Source organism: Magallana gigas, chromosome 6, assembly GCF_963853765.1.
Source record: "Magallana gigas chromosome 6, xbMagGiga1.1, whole genome shotgun sequence".
Lineage (NCBI taxonomy): Eukaryota > Metazoa > Mollusca > Bivalvia > Ostreida > Ostreidae > Magallana > Magallana gigas.
In genome coordinates this window covers 11,199,694-11,218,192 of record NC_088858.1, presented here as the reverse complement: position 1 = coordinate 11,218,192, position 18,499 = coordinate 11,199,694, and the positions used below count along the sequence as shown (strand labels likewise).

Sequence of the window (18,499 nt, the reverse complement as noted above, 5' to 3'; positions counted from 1 at the left end):
TATAGATGGCAGGCATGCGCATTGAAACTCCACACCGATGTGGCGGACAACCATGTTTGGTGTAAATAGTCCGAAATGGATAGTCAGCAATTGGAGAAACCGTTAAAAGGAACAGTCTCTTAAAGCAGAAACTCACAAGAATCGCGAATATTTTGAGAGTGTTGACTAATTCTCATAAATTTGACGAATGCTAACCAGTTGTCGCCATTAGGTTATTTTTCCAAATATATACATATGTAGTATATGTGCTACATATTATATTGAAAGTTTGTGGTAGTGGGAGTCATACGCCGTCAGAACACGCCATTATACATGTACCTGTTTGTATTTGTAGAAAACTGGCCATATTAAAAAAATAAATTAGAGAACATTTTCACACCATGTGTAACAAAACAATTATGATTGATATAAACAGATGACAAGAGGGCGACGAATGAAGATGGTTGGCCCAGGACGAAGGCGAGTGTACTTGTTCTGGGTAAATCACTGGAAAAAGAGAAAAATAGACATTCACAAATCAAACGAGTTTAATAATTAGACGTCTTCAAAGTTAAAACCTCATATTCTATAATGAATTTTGATTCATTGGTCCGCAAGTGCATATATTTTCAAAATACATTTATTAGATTAAGGACTGTTAAAAAGATGTATATAAATCAAAAATGTAGAAATTAACAACCCTTATGTACATAATGTATCAAGTTAGTTCGTTAATTCTTCCAAGACTGACAATTTACTGCGCTCAATTTGCAGGAGCTCAGATGCATGCTAGCGTCTAATTGGTCGGAGATATGTAACTATTAGCGATAGAACCCACTTCTACAAAGTTATTTTCTAATAAGAAAAAAAAAACAACTAAGAAATTCTGCTACTTGTCGAGTAAAAGGATCTTGGACTTTGGGCTGTAATTCGGCTGTTGATTAAATTCCGCGTAATTAAAAAAAAAAGCTGTAGGCGGGTCGGTGCATCTCCCCCATTGATCTTACCTCTTTTGCTGTTCTTGCTTGTAGCTGAAAAAAGAAGTAGATAAAGCTTTAGACTTGACATTCCTTTTAACACAAATAATCAATGGCTATTTATACATGTATCGAGTTCAGAACAGACTAAATGATATGAAATTCCATACTTCCCAATGAAATGCAAGAATTAGTTTGCACTGGACATATTGAAGTGTCTTGTGATTTTTGACACGTATGAAAAATGGAAAACAATGAATGCTTGCGTAACCAGGAAATACAAAAAATCCTGTCCTGTTAACCAAAAATAACGTCTGGGGGGAATTCAATCTGCCGAGTGTCTCATTTATCAAACCCTGTCAAACACCCAAAGCCTAAAATCAATCAGTTCCGAACCGTGATGTCTTGGGATACAAATCGAACTCGATTTGCAAATTAATGTTTGGAGTAAGATGACACTGTTTAATGGCAACAGAGTGCAATTTCTGCTAACCAAGCAACCGAGATACGGACCAGTATTCTGATATCAGCATCCCGTCTAATCAAAAGACGTTAAACACTATCACTCCTAATGTCAATTAATGGTGACAAAAAGTCTTTGTTGCGCAATGTTAGTGTGATTTAATGATAAATGAAGATCATTTATTTGTACTAACCATACAGCACAACGACTGATGTGGACTCCACGAGACTGTTGGACGTGCGGCACGTGTAGGTTCCGGCATCGGTCATGTTCGCGTGCGCGACTCGAAACGTACTCTTGATCGTCTTGGTTTCCATGCTCACAGAAAATTTGATGCTGACGCCTTTTCCGACATCACTCTGAAGTTTTTGACCATTTTTAAACCAGTCAATATTATCAGGAACGAAGTCATCTCCTGTGGCATTGCAGGATATCTCGAACGGTTCGTCCGTATTTACATGCTGTCTGTCAGATATGTAGATGACTGCAAGATAGAGGACAAAGAAGGCTTACGTTACTTGGAATTATAAAGCCATGAAACTCAAATTAAAGTCGTCTTTAAATTTCAAATCAAAGGAATATTACATTTTATTAGCTCCTTATCAGACTCGAAAATACCATCAACAAAACAGTAAAACATGGCAGAAGTATCTGAATGGCTCTAAACAGAAAACTGGAGTTGTCATGAATAGTTTCCACAAAAAGATTCTTTTGATTGCGATCTCTCTCTCTCTCTCTCTCTCTCTCTCTCTCTCTCTCTCTCTCTCTCTCTCTCTCTCTCTCTCTCTCTCTCTCTCTCAACATTCACTTACCTTCTTTTGAATGAGACTGATGTGGAAAGCGATCGGATTTTTCTACAATATTAAGATAATACAACATGGTATCAATGTCTAAATCAAATAAACATTATTAATATTGTAAAGAGAATATAAAAAAGCATACTTTAAAACAGGAAGGTTGAGGGTGAGGGGTCATGTGGGTATACTAATCAATTTTTCCAACTCTTTTTAAATTAATGTCTGTGACCCTATAACCTTCCATAGGAACTTAAAAACCAGTGATTACAGGAGAACTGGTCATAATATTTATACTTAGATGCACAATTCTTCTATCGATGCGGCCCAGATTAACCGCATTCTTATACTTTGGCAATGGAACCTTTAGGACGATTTTAATTCTTAGATATAAGCTTCATCGGTGGCATTTAAATTGAGATGCACTTTAGCAGGCAATACGATTAAAATTTTATTTATAATGTTGACTATAGTAACCGATTTATTTGCCGTTTTGAATATATACCCTCTACCTCAGACAAATAATATATTTTACAACAAAACAAAAGCAAAGTTCCATATCTTTTAAATTTGTGTGGATGTTTTCCTTTCTAAGTGGTGGTGGCAAAGTTTTCTCATCTCAATAAATAAACCGTTTCTTTAGCAAGTATTGTATGCGCATCGTGTGACTCATAACGGAAGCGGATATGGAAGGGTGTCAAAGATTGCTAAGATAGGCCAAGCCAACAATATATCAAAGATGACAGTAATTAAACGAAAACACAATTGTCGGGCCTATTTTCCTGAAGTACTTTATAATAGTCGAGAAACGGATAGCCTCTATTGTTGTAATGAGAGAGAGAGAGAGAGAGAGAGAGAGAGAGAGAGAGAGAGAGAGAGAGAGAGAGAGAGAGAGAGAGAGAGAGAGTGTGTGTGTGTTTGGGTGTGTGTTAGAGTTCTAACCGATAATTTCCGCTCTTAGAATCCCGATTTTTTTTAAAATACATAAAAAAATCACACTCTGTTGAGGAAAATCGCTCTAGAAGAATTCTATCAAGATATATAAATTAGTTTATTCAAGGTGCATTCACAAGCATTTTCTTTCTGAAACACATTATATTACTTAATCTTCAGGCTGTATTTTCGATCTGATTTAGGATGTTTTGGAGTACGAAAAGTCAAGGATATTCTGTTTGATATAGGGAATAGGGATCTGCTGTTGGCAGCGATTTGACTGTGTTGATTGTTGATGATTATAATGTACACACTCCCTTGTCAAAGCCACTTTAATGTGACACCAGCTAGGTATGACTCCGCTGGCCAGCTTTACCTGTAACGGTGAGGTAGAACTGCTTCCGCATCTGTTTGTCGGCAGTGGGCACTTGACACTCGTACTCCCCGCTGTGTCTGGAATGTGCACCGGAAATAATCAGTTTCCAGTCCTCTGACTCCCGCGCATGCTCCACAGAAATGGTTACATCGTTGACGTAAACATATCCACCAATGGTCAACGGTGTCACACTGGGCAGCTTCCTCCAGATTATCTTCAAAAGAAATAAAAAGACAATCATTAATTTCTCGCAAAAATAAGACACCATTTTGTGATAAATACGTACATCATGTTCTTCTGTAAGACCGACGCATATTTTTTGCTTAAGTTATGCTTTGATTCATCAGCAATACGTTGCAAAAATCTTTGGAGAAAATTTACTTACAAAACAAATTGTCAAAACTGATTAAAAACGTGGGTACTGGAATTTTACAATGTTTGGTATGCTATAAAATTCATTTGTAGCGTCGACCACACATTGAAAGGTTCTGGACAGTGTTCTTGATTTAAACGAGTTTCATGATCATATGTCGATTAAGTTGGAAAAATCGGGTATACATGTGTATCAAACAATGAACTATACATTTTTATTCTGATATGTAAGAGAAAGCATTGAAGAACTACTGAAATACGTTGTTCTGTCAAATATTCTCTTTACTCAAACGTTGAAGGTTTCTCTTTGCAGGGTCTAACTAAATTTCTAAGTTACGCATCCTCATACTCAATCAGGTGGTAATCAGATCGAAAGAAGCAACATTAAAAAAAACCAAACCAAAAGGTTTCAGAGAAAACTCCTGACTTGAATGGGGATAGTGTGATTATTTCTCCGTTACTTCTACTCGGTTTCTGCTACCTACTCTTAATGAAATAATGGAATAGGTGGCGAGTCATTAAACACTCATCACAAACAATTGATAAACAATAGCTCCCAGTCATGGCTTGTCTGAGCGTTGACGTCTGGAGTTGAGAGGGAGGTTATATGTGCAATAGGTGTCCGCTACCTGCTCTTCCTGCAATTGAATTCACGATATCGAGTTTTGATCTTTTAGACAATATCTCGGTAATTTCATTTGTTCTGGCTGAATCACGCTACCGGGCTAGTTACTCTCAGACTACAACCAACTGTAATTAATGGAATTGGGTGGGAATTTGTCAACCGCTGATGAGAATGGCTCCGCAGATTTGCACCGATTCTTTGATTATCGTACCGCACGACACGCTGGGGTTCTTGGGGTTATTTGGCCAAATGAAAATTTATTTCTCTGTAGTTTTTTTTTGTAGGTGAGCACTTGTTCTTGAGTCCGCCAAGTAAATGTCGGCCAACGCAATGTTGTGACATATTCAGTGCATTCCTGTGTACCAAATGTCCATACCATTGACTACTCTTTGAGCATTGCATGTATGTCTTGATCTCGTGGTGGTTATAGATGATGATAAGCATGCGTTTCTGTACGATAAGGACAAAAACGGCTGTTCTGCACAACTTGACCCTATACTTGCTCGCATTTTCTGAAGGTTCCTCGACAATTATCACAGAATCTCTGATACATTGTAGACACAACACGACACATACATCCGCGTCGACGAAACGAGCGCTCAGGAAAAAATTGTCATGTTTTTTTCTTGAAAATAAACATGTATTTCCAAGAAAGAAAGCATCTATTTGATAAACTGCAACAAATTGATGACATTATCATCATAGAGAGGTTGTCATAGGGAATAAATTATCATCAGATAGATGGCAAAAACAATTTTTTTGACTTATGTATACATATTTTAATTATGGGCTCATTGAGTTTAGGATCGACAATCAACATGTTTAATTGCTAAACCAGATAAATTTATGTTTGTATAACCGTCATATATACAGTATAAAAAGTTCAGTAACTACATGCATGAACATATTAAGAGAGATTTTTGTAAGAACTTGTTTCCAATCCATTGTATGAATCATATATGCAAAAACTAAGTTCAAATCGCCCAAAAAAAAAATGAAATTTAATAATATAAATATGAATTTTATAATAATAATAAAAAATCGCCGGTGTAGCATTGATTTGTTCCTCACCTCCCTGGTCCCCAGATTCTCCACCCTACAGACCAGCACTACCCTATCGCCAGCACTCGCCGTCAGATTGGTGTCCGTCTCCATAAACTTCGGGATCGGGTACCTGCCCGAAACTCCGTGACGTGACCCGAAAGCTGTCGAAAGAAAACAATTTGAATATATAAAACCAAATACAAACCCCAAGTATATAACCCCAGGAATTCACTCAACCGTCCAGGTAAGGTCCACGCGGAGCTATAATAATTATTATACGCTTGTTTGGCCGCGTGTGTACACAGCAACCACGTGCACTTCGAGTTTATTAAGAGTGAAAAACAATGAAATTTGTATAACGGGACTCAGGTTTTACTTCGAAAGATCAAGAACTTCGAGAAATCGGAGTTCGAGAGTTCAAGAGTTAATTTACTTAGTTATATAGAAAAAAAAATTGGGACCGTGAGTTCACTTCGAGAGATCAAGAACTTCGAGAGATCGAAGTTCGAGCCATCGAGTATCACCTGTATTAATTATTTATTTGCACATATGATTACAATCTGCCTTATAGAATACAGATTAATGCACGTTTAAAAAGCGGTTTTAAAAACGTATTAAAAAAGGAAATAGTGTTGTGCTTTTAGAATTTGATTCAATCTTGAAACCCAAAATAACCCAAGAATCTAGCACAGATATCTTAAGTTACAATTCTATATTACACTAACTTTGAATTTTTATATGTTTTCACCAACTGATGGGAAAAGGGTGTTTTTCAGCAGATGGCCGCGTTTGATTCAGCGAGGCATATCTAATTGATCCATTACATGAATATTGCAAAAATGACCCATTAGCCAATATGGCTAAACATTTGTCATCAAGAGTTTAGAATCAAAAGTAGTTCTTGGAAAAGGTTTAACGTGTTAATTCTTCTTTGATACATCGTTGATACATATAGTTTTTCAAAATATAGAAAGAAAAGTCTTTTCGACCAAACAAAACAGGGTAATTGTTGATAAAGTGAGAATGGCATTCCTTCGTTTGTTTTCGGACGCCATTTAACTTTTATGCCGTATTTTGACGTCGCCACCCATCGTTTAAGTTTGACGCTGTATTTTTCCCCAATAGGTTAAAACGATTGAAAAACCATTCAAGACTTCACAAAGAGAAGGACTTGGAACAAATAATTCATGTCATAAATCATCTGTTTCGCATCCTGGAAGTATTTATCCAATTACATCTCGGAGCTATTTCAAACACACAACTTAATGATGCCACCTTATTTTCCACTGCTCTGCAATATCGTGAAAATTTATACATTTTGATTGCGCAATTAATGATCTCTAAAGACTTTCAGCATGGCTAGAAGTTTTTTGATTGTGGCTCTGTATAGCCCCGTTGGGATTTATAGGGCTTTGTTTCTAGGAGGTGATATCATCAATAGTTATAGTTGGTCTTAGATGAATTCAGTAGAAAGAGGAGAGCTCACAGATGGTTTCTATACATAAATATAAACATGATAATTTCAAAAGAAAACGTACGCCGTTCAACCCATTGTTAAGAACCTGCTTAAGATGGAGTTCTGATTGTTTTCACGTGCATTTCTCAATTAAGACGTGACTTTAAAATAAGAATTAACCAAACTGTCGTACAAAATGGTTGTTTTCTTTCTCTCTCATTAAACTCACGCTCATTTTGTAGTGATTAATGACAGTGCCAATAAATTTCTACAAGTACAAGCTAGCTGTCGTGGTATGACACAGTAACAAACGCAGAGCTGACTGTCGTAACTTGTATGTAACAGTTACTTATTCCACAAATATGCCAAGCGTCTGTCGGAATCTGACGATACTAAAACGCTTGAAAGTAGCAATTTGTTTAAATTAATGTATCAGAACGATATTTGATAAACTGTTTAAAACTTGTTGGGCGGCTTCATCGGCCATTAATTCTCTAATGAGAACGCCACCGTCGCATGCTTAATCTTGGTTTTTAAGAGAGAACAAAGAATCGTATTAGATTATTACGTAACTGGGCAACGACCATTTAAAAAAAAAAGTAAAACATGAAAGAACAGCATAACTGCTTCAAATGAACACGCAAAATACATTATCCATCGTTAATTACTACATTGATTATTGGCAGATATACCGCTCAAACTTGGAGTATGTTGCTTTTCTTTTCCATTTTTTCTACTCGAAAAATATCTTTTTGTCTCTTGCATTAGCATAATCATTAATACTTTAATTTTTTTTTCATGTTGTAAATGTCTTAATTTCCTTTGAGGTTTCACAAAAATTATCAAAGTGATTGATAAATTAAATAATTCATTAGTGAGTATTCTGTAATCATTATTCACAAACAATTTAGGTTCAGTATTTATTATGTTGAACCTTAGCGCCTTCTCGTACACTAGGAATGCTACGCGTGATCGCGTGTGGCATATCGAATCCATCGGGAAGGAATCTGTCTGCCCGTAACACGCATTACGCATTATTAATTTTAACAAGCTCAGTTAGTTCCATCTCCTCTATCTGTACTCTCTCAGTAGTTCCTGCCAGCCAAAATACTGGTGCCCCATTCTCCGATATTTCGGTTACAGAGGACAAGAAGATGGACGCTCAATCTGGCGTGAATGGGAGGTTGTTCAAATGTGCGATATTTCTCAGAAACTACGATTTCCCGTTTATTTAGGCGGACCGTTACAAGGTGATTTCACATCGGTCAATTAAAGAAATCTGGTAACGGCGTTCGGTCAAAACATATGAAGGCCCGTTAAAATAATACTAAGGGGCCTCTTCACGTGTGGCAAATGTATTTCAAGAAAATATACAATTGTTAACATTGGCAGAAGTCAAGTGAGTAAATAACTAGCGTCTGATCCAAGATGACGTCTTATTTACGGATCTTTGTGAATGAAATAAAGGGTTTTGCAGCTTTAATAAAAAATACATCTATTGTGAAAAATGAAAGACCGCATTCGATTGTGCGCTCCGATAGCGGAGCCCCTCTATTATTCCACTTATGTGGTTGGAATGTGGTTGGCAATAATTTATCATCATATCACTGCATACTGCAACTTGCGATACTTAAGATCTCGTGATAAGTATAGAAACGTTTTCTGTTTTTCATAGATAAATAGTTATATAAAATCGTATGTGAAAAAAATTTAGCGTACATATGTACCATTATAAGTAAATGAATGAAAAATAAAAACCACCACAGTTCCTGTCCAGAAATTAGACTTCAGACAATTTTGTTATTATCTGCAATAAACTAATTTTAAACACGATGTATTTGCATTTAGTATACAACGTGGTAAGAAACAACCGAAATTTTGCGTTTGCTGTAACAAAACTTCAAAGCAGAATATAAATGTACGACTGCCTTGTGGTCCAAAAGTAGAGTTACACAAGTTTCTTTTTTAGTTGAAGAGCTTCGTTAGAGAGAGAGAGAGAGAGAGAGAGAGAGAGAGAGAGAGAGAGAGAGAGAGAGAGAGAGAGAGAGAGAGAGAGAGAGAGAGAGAGAGAGAGAGAGAGAGAGAGAGAGAGAGAGAGATGTTTGCAATTGATTTGAAATATATCATTCTGTCTCTTTCAGACATGTTTTTTATGGAGAAATGAATATAAAAAGCCAATATTCTTTTCAATAATTTCTGATTTATTTCGATATTTTGTTGCAAGTCGTGTGGAAATCCATTTTAATGTTCAAATCGGGGATACAGACAGCTTGAATTGAAGCTGAGATTTAACGAGAGTCTATACAGAGATTACGGCGATAGGTCGAGAAAAAATTATAATCAATTTATTGCAATTGAAATTGCAGACGGAAAAATTGCGCAAAACTGCTGGAGGATTCTATGTACTAAAAATATACATCAAACACCTTCAATGTCCGCCATTTTTATACAGAAAAATCCCAGGTTGTTTTTCCCTTGAACATATTGCATTTCTGCATGCATGCAGTATTTTCTGAATCACGTTAATCTTCTTTTTTGAAATAAATAGATACATAAAATATGCCCAATGATATATAATAAACGTAAAATAAGTCCACATATTTCTATAAATAGTAATTATGATAATAAAATATCATCATCATAAGTAGGTAATAATTCTTGATAGTCTCATCGACTTACTGAAGCCTGTGGAATATTATATAATCACGTTTTAGATTGACAATTCGGCATTCTTTGAAGTAAGAGAGAATTGTCATAAAATGACAATAGCTGAGAATCCTAGAGCCCAGATAACGGGATTCATTACAGTTTATTAATGTTCCTCTGCAATTGTTTGATTCTGCGAGTCTGCGATTAATGAAACTTTCATCAATATTACAGATCTTGTGCAATGGAATAGTCTAATTTCGCACTGATAATTCGCTAATCATGAGCTGGACGCATCCGAATGAAACTAAGTTGTAAAGTATCTTAAAATGTCCTAATAGACTTAGTTAATTAACAGAGAAAACGTTAATCTTATCTTTGACATTACAGAATACATGCCAAATACTGTTTAATTTAAGAGCCCAAAATACAGACAAATATGACATGATTACAATAAAAAGAAGAAAAAATCATTCCAATAGATAGCATTACAATTAGTGAATGTCACTGCTTACATGTATAGGACAATACAACCTTGGGTTAGCGTCACACGAAGTTATAGTAATTAATAACAATGGAGGGTAAGGACGCAAAAATATGTCCCTGTTAGCATGATGGGTTTTTTGTACACCACAAGTACCAGTCTACAACCTATCGCCCACCCTGGGGACGAGACAACAGGTTCCCTTAATAATGGTGCTGGTCAATGATGATGACAGGTGTCATGGAATTACCCCATATATCACGTAGACAAAGACGCAAACCCCGTTTGTTTGCACTTTGCAGATGCAACCTCATATTTTGTATATATAAGACTGTTCAGTCAGCATTTCGATAACATAAATTATAAGCTTAAGGTGATCGACCCCATATTTCATTGACAGACGAGGCTGTGTGACTTGGTTCGCGTTTGCACGGAGTCAGCAACACACAAATGTGCTAACAGTTTCTGACCTTCATCCCTTCAGAGGAATTATGTAATTATTTGCATTTTCAGCAGCACAAAACGCCCTAAATCTGATCAAGTATGATATACATTGAAGGACCACCGGAATTTTTAAGTGTACGAGGTTACGAGAACGGTTCCGTGTGTTTATGAAACACTTTACAACAATGTTGCCAATGGGAGGCCAGTCGCCTGTAGGAACATAAAACACACCGACTTATCCATCAACACTAATTCCACCTATAAATCTAGATTAATATTTGGACTGATTGGAGCCATACATTTTGAACCGAATTCTTCATCTTTCTCCTACTTTTGAAGTCTTTGCGAACTGTTTCGAGAATTATGCAACATGGCTTTTTTGAATTGAGTTAACCATGTTATAAAAGACACCGGCCATGTCTAATTTTATAAGTTCAGACAAAAAAGTCTCTCAATCCTTTTTTACGCTGAAATTTGATGGCTCCATCCGATACTTGTGACATCTGATAAACTTAATCTAAGAACACGGATAATCTAATTATTCACGGGGCCCGATAACACAGAAAAGCAATAAAAACAAATGCGACAAAAATCAAATCGCTCAAGCAATATTAATGAAAAAAGGCGGATGGAATACATAGATTATAGATTTCCATTATGAAAAGATGAAAGAATATTGGCTAGAAAGAGCATAATATTATTGTTAACAAATTAAACTGATGGATACATAAGTACCATAAAGTCTACGAGCGCTGTGTTACTAGAGAGGGACGGGCAAATGGAAGTCAATATTTTATTAGTCAGTCAATTACTCATAATTACATTTCACGTTCAAGCTTACAAGCTTACATTAATATTTGAAAGCCAAAGCATAATATTATTACTACTTTTCGTCCACCCCTGCGGGAAAGCTGTCTAGAATATACCTTTGACTACAGAGCCAAGGGCCTACAGATTGGCAAGCAGTTTATGAAATAAAGAAAAAATGCAGTTCCATAATGGAGGATACTATATGAAGTAGTGTTTGATTGCTGTCAAAAAAATACAACTGTGTCGATAAAAAAAAATCCCGAAGAGGACGAAAAGGCAATTGAGTAATTGGATGAAGACAGATAAAACAGTAGTGTCTTTTACGACCAGTGGTTATCATTGAGGAGGGCCCGGTGATGGCGCCATATCATGGACTTGATCGATCGCGGGCTAAATTGCCCCATCCGAGTCATTTTTACACAAAAACTTTATTAATGAATGATACCAATTTTCCAATTTCTCTGACTCTTTATCTGATGTAAAAACTTTATTGAAATGCTTTCTAATTCGTAAAGCAATCAATTATTAAGAATTTAATTGCAAGCTTTTGGTTTTTAAAATTCTTCATTAAAACATGATTCCATCCGTAAACGAAATCTTATTAAAGAGAAAAAAAACTACAAGAAGAAAATCCGTTACATATAATGAATTTTGCCATATCCCATTAACATAGTTACACACAAATAGGATCGACAAAGAATATTTCACAAAGACCTACTAAATAGTTGCCAAAATTTATCCAAACAGATGCTTTCAGAGGAAAATAATTTTGGCATTGAATAGTGTAGCAGTTTTGCAGGAAAAAACCCCTGAAAGGTCATTTTAGGAATATGTATGAATTTAACAATAGATTATGAAATCAGAGATATTACCCCATAGTAGAATCTCATACATATTTATGATATTCATTAAACGTGGGTGCTAGTTTGTGTAAACTAAATTCAACAGAATTAAGCGAAATGAGAATCTATAACAAGGGGCAATGTGATGCTTCCGCAGATTGGACAGGGTTGACACTTTTTTCACCTGGGATTACGACAGATTTAAAACCAATGAAAACAACGAAATTGATCACAATATTTTGGGCCCGCGAGTGGTAAATTTGAGCATAAATGCATAAAAAATATAATTTCTAAAAATGTTTTCTTCCTTCACTCTAAAAGTGAGCATAATGCATTTGCGGTGAGAATTTTGTTGATGAAAGTCTTGAATCCCGTCTCACCAATTTAAATGTAATGTTAAAAGTTATTGAATATATCAGAAAGGTATTTATGTCTATATGTCATGGGTTTTCTGAGTGAGTAATACACAAATGAAGTAAAATAGGGGGCGGGTGTAATCTCTCATTCTCGAGCAGACCGAAGTTCTTCAAATAGTTAAAATGTGAAATCATGAACGGTAACGATCTCGTTGACCCAGCCTGTTGGTTTATATGGGGTACTTGAAAATTCTGAATAAAGATTTTTGGAGACTCGCATATAAATACATTATTCAGTTTAAAGAAATTACACGCTTCCCCATTCTACGTGATATCATCTTGAAATTTGTTTTAATGACATGAAAATCTACCAAGCTATTATTGAGGGCACCTTCTCGTGCTAAGCGGATTATGTGCACAAACAAATACCAAAGAAAAGAGATTTCCACTGAACAATGATATGCCAAATAACTCAAACTACATATATTTGCTTTTCAGAACGTGTGAACTGGGATGTAAAGATGAAAAGTTTAAAAGATATACATGTATATTGTTAATTCAATTACAAGTTAAGTTGAGAAGTTCCCTTCAACGTTTTATGTAACACGAATCTTTCTGTTCCCTCTCTGGTGTCCTATATGAAGGGTTAAGTTCGCGATTTTAAATGGGTACACACTGCAAAGTTTGGCGCATTGTCATAAATGTTGAATGTTTCGACTCCAGTTTCATTACAAATGCTATGAATGTAGAAATTCTATCCTTTGAAGTCTTTCATATTTCCTGACATTTATACCGTATGACTAAAATTTTTAAATATTATCATATCGAGTTTAAACATAAATTATTTATTGTCATGTTATTAAATCAAGAATTTTTCTTCAGTCAATGTTCATTAAAAATATTTTAATAAATAAACATACCTCTTGCAAAAATCGTCCACAAAATAAAAACCACGGCACTAAAACAAGTGTCCCAGTTCAAAATCTTCATTTCTTAATAATTAATCCCAGAGAATAACGTAATCCATAAATTCATAATAAGTAACCTCCATTCATTTAGACGGGTACGAGACCATTCCCCCGACGAATCACGGATATATCGGTAAGTATCCCCTGTCAGTCATGTCTGGCAGTTCCGTGCACCTTTTGATGCAGTTTAACCTGTATCATCAAAGCCACGTGCTCCGATTCTGCAGCAGGAGGAACTCTGTCACAACACACGCAACTCGACTCTAGCGGCGCGGCATTCGATTGGTAGTCACTGGCCTGTTACCTCTCGAGACATCCAGCGCTAAATGCTGGGCCCCGAAAGTGTGTTATAGACACTGCACGAAGTACGGACCGGTCTGCTTCGGCGATCAAAAGCAAAATGTGCAAGTGTTTCTAAATTTAACAAAAACAGAACCGGTGTTTTTCCTTAATATCACTTCTACAGCTTTTGATGACAAAAAATAACCAATAAATGGACAATTATTTACCCGTGAGGCAAAAACTAAGATTCCTCTTTAATAGCGGTGATTTGAACAAATTAAATATTGACCAAGAACTTGCTTTCAACAAAAGTCAACAGATTAAAGCATTTCCGAATCTGATAATATTTTCATTTATCGTTGAAAGATGTTAAAGGGCTATCTCTTAGCCAGCAAAGAAGATTTCAACATTTGTTTTTTTAGAAGGAAAGTCATAAAAGTTGTCATCGATTTTGGAGTCGGAGTCGGTAATCGGGATCGGAATTTAATTATTCATTAGTCTAAGTTGTTAATTGTCGAGTCGGCGACTGTGGGAAAGAATGGCCCACCTTAAGCCGATATAGCACGATTCTCGGACAGACATGTCAGTTCATTGACATAGTAACATAATTTATTTTTCCCCTTACTAACCGTTTCAAGGATGATCGACTTGAAACCAGAGATTATCCCAGATTTAAGGCCTTGTCATCTGTGCTTTAGATGGGGGTATTCATTAATTATCGATCTCCAGAAAAGGGGCCATGTATTCTCTGAATATCGAGAAGAGGGGGTCAACCTCCTTTATATAAAAGTCAGCCATGCCTTTAGAAAGTTTGAAGAATTTATGAAATCTTTCAAAATTTTGAATAAGATTGGTTATTTGGAATTTCTTTTGTTTTCAATTCATATCCGTCTATACCCACGGGATTGTTTGGTCTGTCCAAGCGCTGAATTTCTGAATGAGTAGCAACACTCAATAGTAAATGGCTATTGACAGTTGAATGGGACTCGCAGATGAGACTTTTGCAGTTTAACTGCGTACGCCATAAAACAATAAATTGACTTGTGCAGTTTTTCAACGCGTGATGTGTTCAAAATTTGATGAAAATTGACAGGTTACAAATTAAAGGATGCTTAAAGAGTTGGTTGAATAGAAGAATAGAATAATACTCAGACAGTTGAACATAACAGAAATGCCAGAAGTGAAAGGGTTTGTCATGATGCACGAATTCACTGAACTTCATGGCAGATACATGCAATGTTGCCGACCTGTTAAGAAAGCTTTATCACCGCCAAGATATAGCAATAAAATAAAAAACAAGATCAAACATGATGATGAGTTTAAATCACGAATTATGTTCCGGTAATAGATGATAGCATCGCTTCCAGACACAGCGAAAACACTCCAATTTGAGAAACGTATTAGAGGAGATTTAGACCCACTCCACGGCGTTGTATGGGAGACTGGCAACAGGGATGAAGTTAGCGCTTGTTACAATTTCATAAACATTTATAAATAAGTATTCTGGATCTGAAATCTTAGAAATATGAACGCGGAAACTCGGAAGCAGAATGAAATCATGCCAAGTGGTATCATAAAACTTGACGCAATGAGAGGTATTGACGGAGCGATGAGGAATTATACCGAAATTATTCACACAAAAACAGAGTAAATTATAATCTAATAAAGATATTTTTGATTTGGTGTAATAATAAAACCGTCGGCCTCCCTGTGGAGGGGTTTCTAACGCGTTTGCCTTCAGTGGGGTGCCGCATAGTAATCACGGCAAAATGCAGTTACATTTTGAACCACCAGCAAGAACTATTTTTAGAACATCTTTTTTGGCGGACAATTATGTAGGAAAAGGAATGATCAAGGATGAAGCAGAGGAAAAGTACAGTTAAATACGAATAACACTATAATTTTCTTGCTGACTGCGGTGAGGTCAGTCTGGCCTGTCATAAGCGGACACGCTCCGGACATTTTTCTCCAATCCTAGCCAGCTAGAATGACAAAATCGGTCTGGGCAGATGTGACATAAGTAATACGTTGTTTTGACACGGTCTGATCGACAAAGCAAAAATAGCTATAAGGGAAGCATCAAGAAAAGTATCGGGAGTATTTCTGCTTGAGACGATGGGTTTTGATGGTTATGTTCATGTAAACTGTGCAATACATCTGACGGGATTCATAATGTGACTTATTCCTTGAGTTCAAATGCTTCACTTATCAACAACAAAGAAAGGAAAATAGAAATCTCGCAAAAAATAATATTTGCACTTGAGATTAAAATATCCGCGAAAACACCTGTCTGGTTTGAATAACAGGTCATCATATTCACATATCTCATAAAAATCATTTAATTTTGTTATCCTTATTGATTTGCATTATATTTTAACGAACAATATACACATTCATGTATATGAAACAATTTTGGACTTGGGTCTTGCATTCAAAATATACACAGTGGGAATATAAAACACTTTTTAAAAACAGAAATTAGAATTTCATTGAAAATTAATACACATTATAGACTCTAAGAATGAATACGCGGGTCCTCAGTCATTAAATTCCGCCTAATGATAAGCATAGATCGAGAATTTGTAGAAATGCAATTCTCATATGGGACTCGAACAAAGATCATTTTATTCGCTGATATTGTCAATTTCATAAGCATTTTATCCCCCCTTCTTATCTTTTTATGAGCGTAGTCCTTCCCAATTGAAATGGTGAATAATGAAATTGTAATTGATTTCAAATAGCGAAATATGACGATTTCATGACTCACGTCACACGACCTTTGTAAATGTTAATTGAATACTAAATTACACAGTGGGGAAAACTATTACCACAATGCACAACATTTGTTTTTTATATAAAACATATCTGAGACGTGTAAACATCTTTCCATCGCAATGACTGACTGTCTCAGATAAATTCTCATAATTACTGAGGATAACGAGCAGAATATGACGCCGTAATTAACGGTCACGCCATTGTTAAACCTCGAAGGCTCGGCTGCTGAGAGAGACACAAGAAGCTTCCACATGCCATATCGGGTATTTTGAGTAATAAAGCACATATTGGTGGTGATAAGACCGGAATGGGGGAGCCTGATTACTTTGTTCTGCTGGTGACCCAAATCAGATTGCTTTTCCATGGCTAAAGCTTCTGTCGGATGCAGATTCTGGGTCTTCAATGATCTTCTTAAAATCCTGAATGACTATCGTCAGAGATTCCGCTCCATCAAAATGACAATTAACAAATAATTGACAAATACAATAAAGCGCCAAGTCGTCCTGTTATGCAACTGGGTTTACATATTATTGCCATATCTCGCGAGCCTCAGTCCACGGGATATGTTCCAACTTCTGTCAATTTCTCCATATCCCCTCTTTCCGGATCTGTTCGTAATGATTGATCGAAAACCAATTGCAACTATTGAATCAGGTGACTGTTATGATGCCGCGTTATTCCATGAATGTAACCTCAAATAGGTTCCTGATGATTCACAATTTTACTCTCCATCAACACGATATTAGTTCGTTAAAGATATTGATAAATTGATATTATTTGATAAATTAATAATTCATTATTTTTCATTTCAATTTTTGTCAAGGGTAGACTGTTAAGTTAATGTTAAAATTTTCTCCATGCCATGAAGGCGCATAAGCCCAGTGCTTATCCCCGGTTTTCGTGGTGCTAAGCGGATGAGCGTCATTGACTACTCCTGGATGGGACACCAGTCCATCGCAAGTTAACCCCCAGCGTAAGCCAGTACCCAATATCAGCTGGGTGGACAGAGACATTGTCGATAAAATACCTTGTCTAAGTGCACAACACAAAACATCGATTGACTACAGCGGGGGTTGAACCAGCGGCCTTTCGCTTACTGGCCTAACGCCCATTACCACTGAGCCATGCGCTCCACTTAAGGGTAGATTGTACCCGTTTTTAATTTCGTTCCAAATCACCTTATTGTCCTTGACACTGTGTGTTTATCTTGAGATGATTGTATACTGACCATCAAACTCAAAATATGATTTAAACTTTAAAATGATTGATGAAGGCCCGTATTGTCAATGATAAAAGGTATGATAACTTTTTCAACGAATGATCTCTGCTTGCAGAACACTATAGCCTGTCCCAGGTCACCATTTTGTGTTGTTTTGTTGTTTTTCTTATTAAATAAACACACCCGTCAGTAAAAAACAATTTAAATCAATATGATTATGACAAAAACTCTAAGATTTCTTTTTTTTGCGCATTCTTCTTTAATCTATATACCCGAAAAATTCACAGGAACAAAAATGCATATCTTTCGGGGATTTATAACTATAAATATTTGACATCTTTAGTCATTTTGGAAGTCATTCGGAATACCCCGTAAAACCTTTAATTATCATCACTCGAGTACTTTTTATGTCGTTTTCAATGCAAAATCCTGTTTTTGTTTGCGTATCAAAACCTCAAGCGATTGAGGGATGAGTTGGTGGGTGGGTTTAAACAGGAAAAAAATGGACAATTTTAATTCTAGTGAATATAAGTACAGTTTTGTTACAGAAGTAATTATGATTATATATCAAACGGTTGATCAAAAAGTGCTGAAAATTGGTTCTTTGACAAAGTACAATGTATTGAAATTCAACTCATGCACCCAGTTTCGCAA

General features: G+C 36.1%; 1 protein-coding gene across 2 annotated transcripts in view; it reads right to left on the bottom strand.

Moving 5' to 3' along the window:
* Positions 1-234: 234 nt before the first annotated feature.
* LOC105347736 (netrin receptor unc-40) overlaps positions 235-18,499 on the bottom strand; it is a 30,723-nt gene continuing 12,458 nt past the window's right edge. The window contains exons 1-7 of one of the 2 annotated variants that reach the window (XM_011456916.4): positions 13,522-13,872; positions 5,591-5,724; positions 3,523-3,736; positions 2,232-2,273; positions 1,613-1,903; positions 987-1,010; positions 235-486 (exon numbers count right to left, since the gene is read on the bottom strand). In XM_011456916.4, the coding sequence (XP_011455218.2) occupies positions 374-486; positions 987-1,010; positions 1,613-1,903; positions 2,232-2,273; positions 3,523-3,736; positions 5,591-5,724; positions 13,522-13,591 (888 nt within the window). In that variant the 5' untranslated portion in view covers positions 13,592-13,872 and the 3' untranslated portion in view covers positions 235-373. Of the gene's footprint in view, positions 487-986; positions 1,011-1,612; positions 1,904-2,231; positions 2,274-3,522; positions 3,737-5,590; positions 5,725-13,521; positions 13,873-18,499 lie in introns of those variants that run through there. The other variant, XM_011456918.4, reaches the window with a different exon arrangement.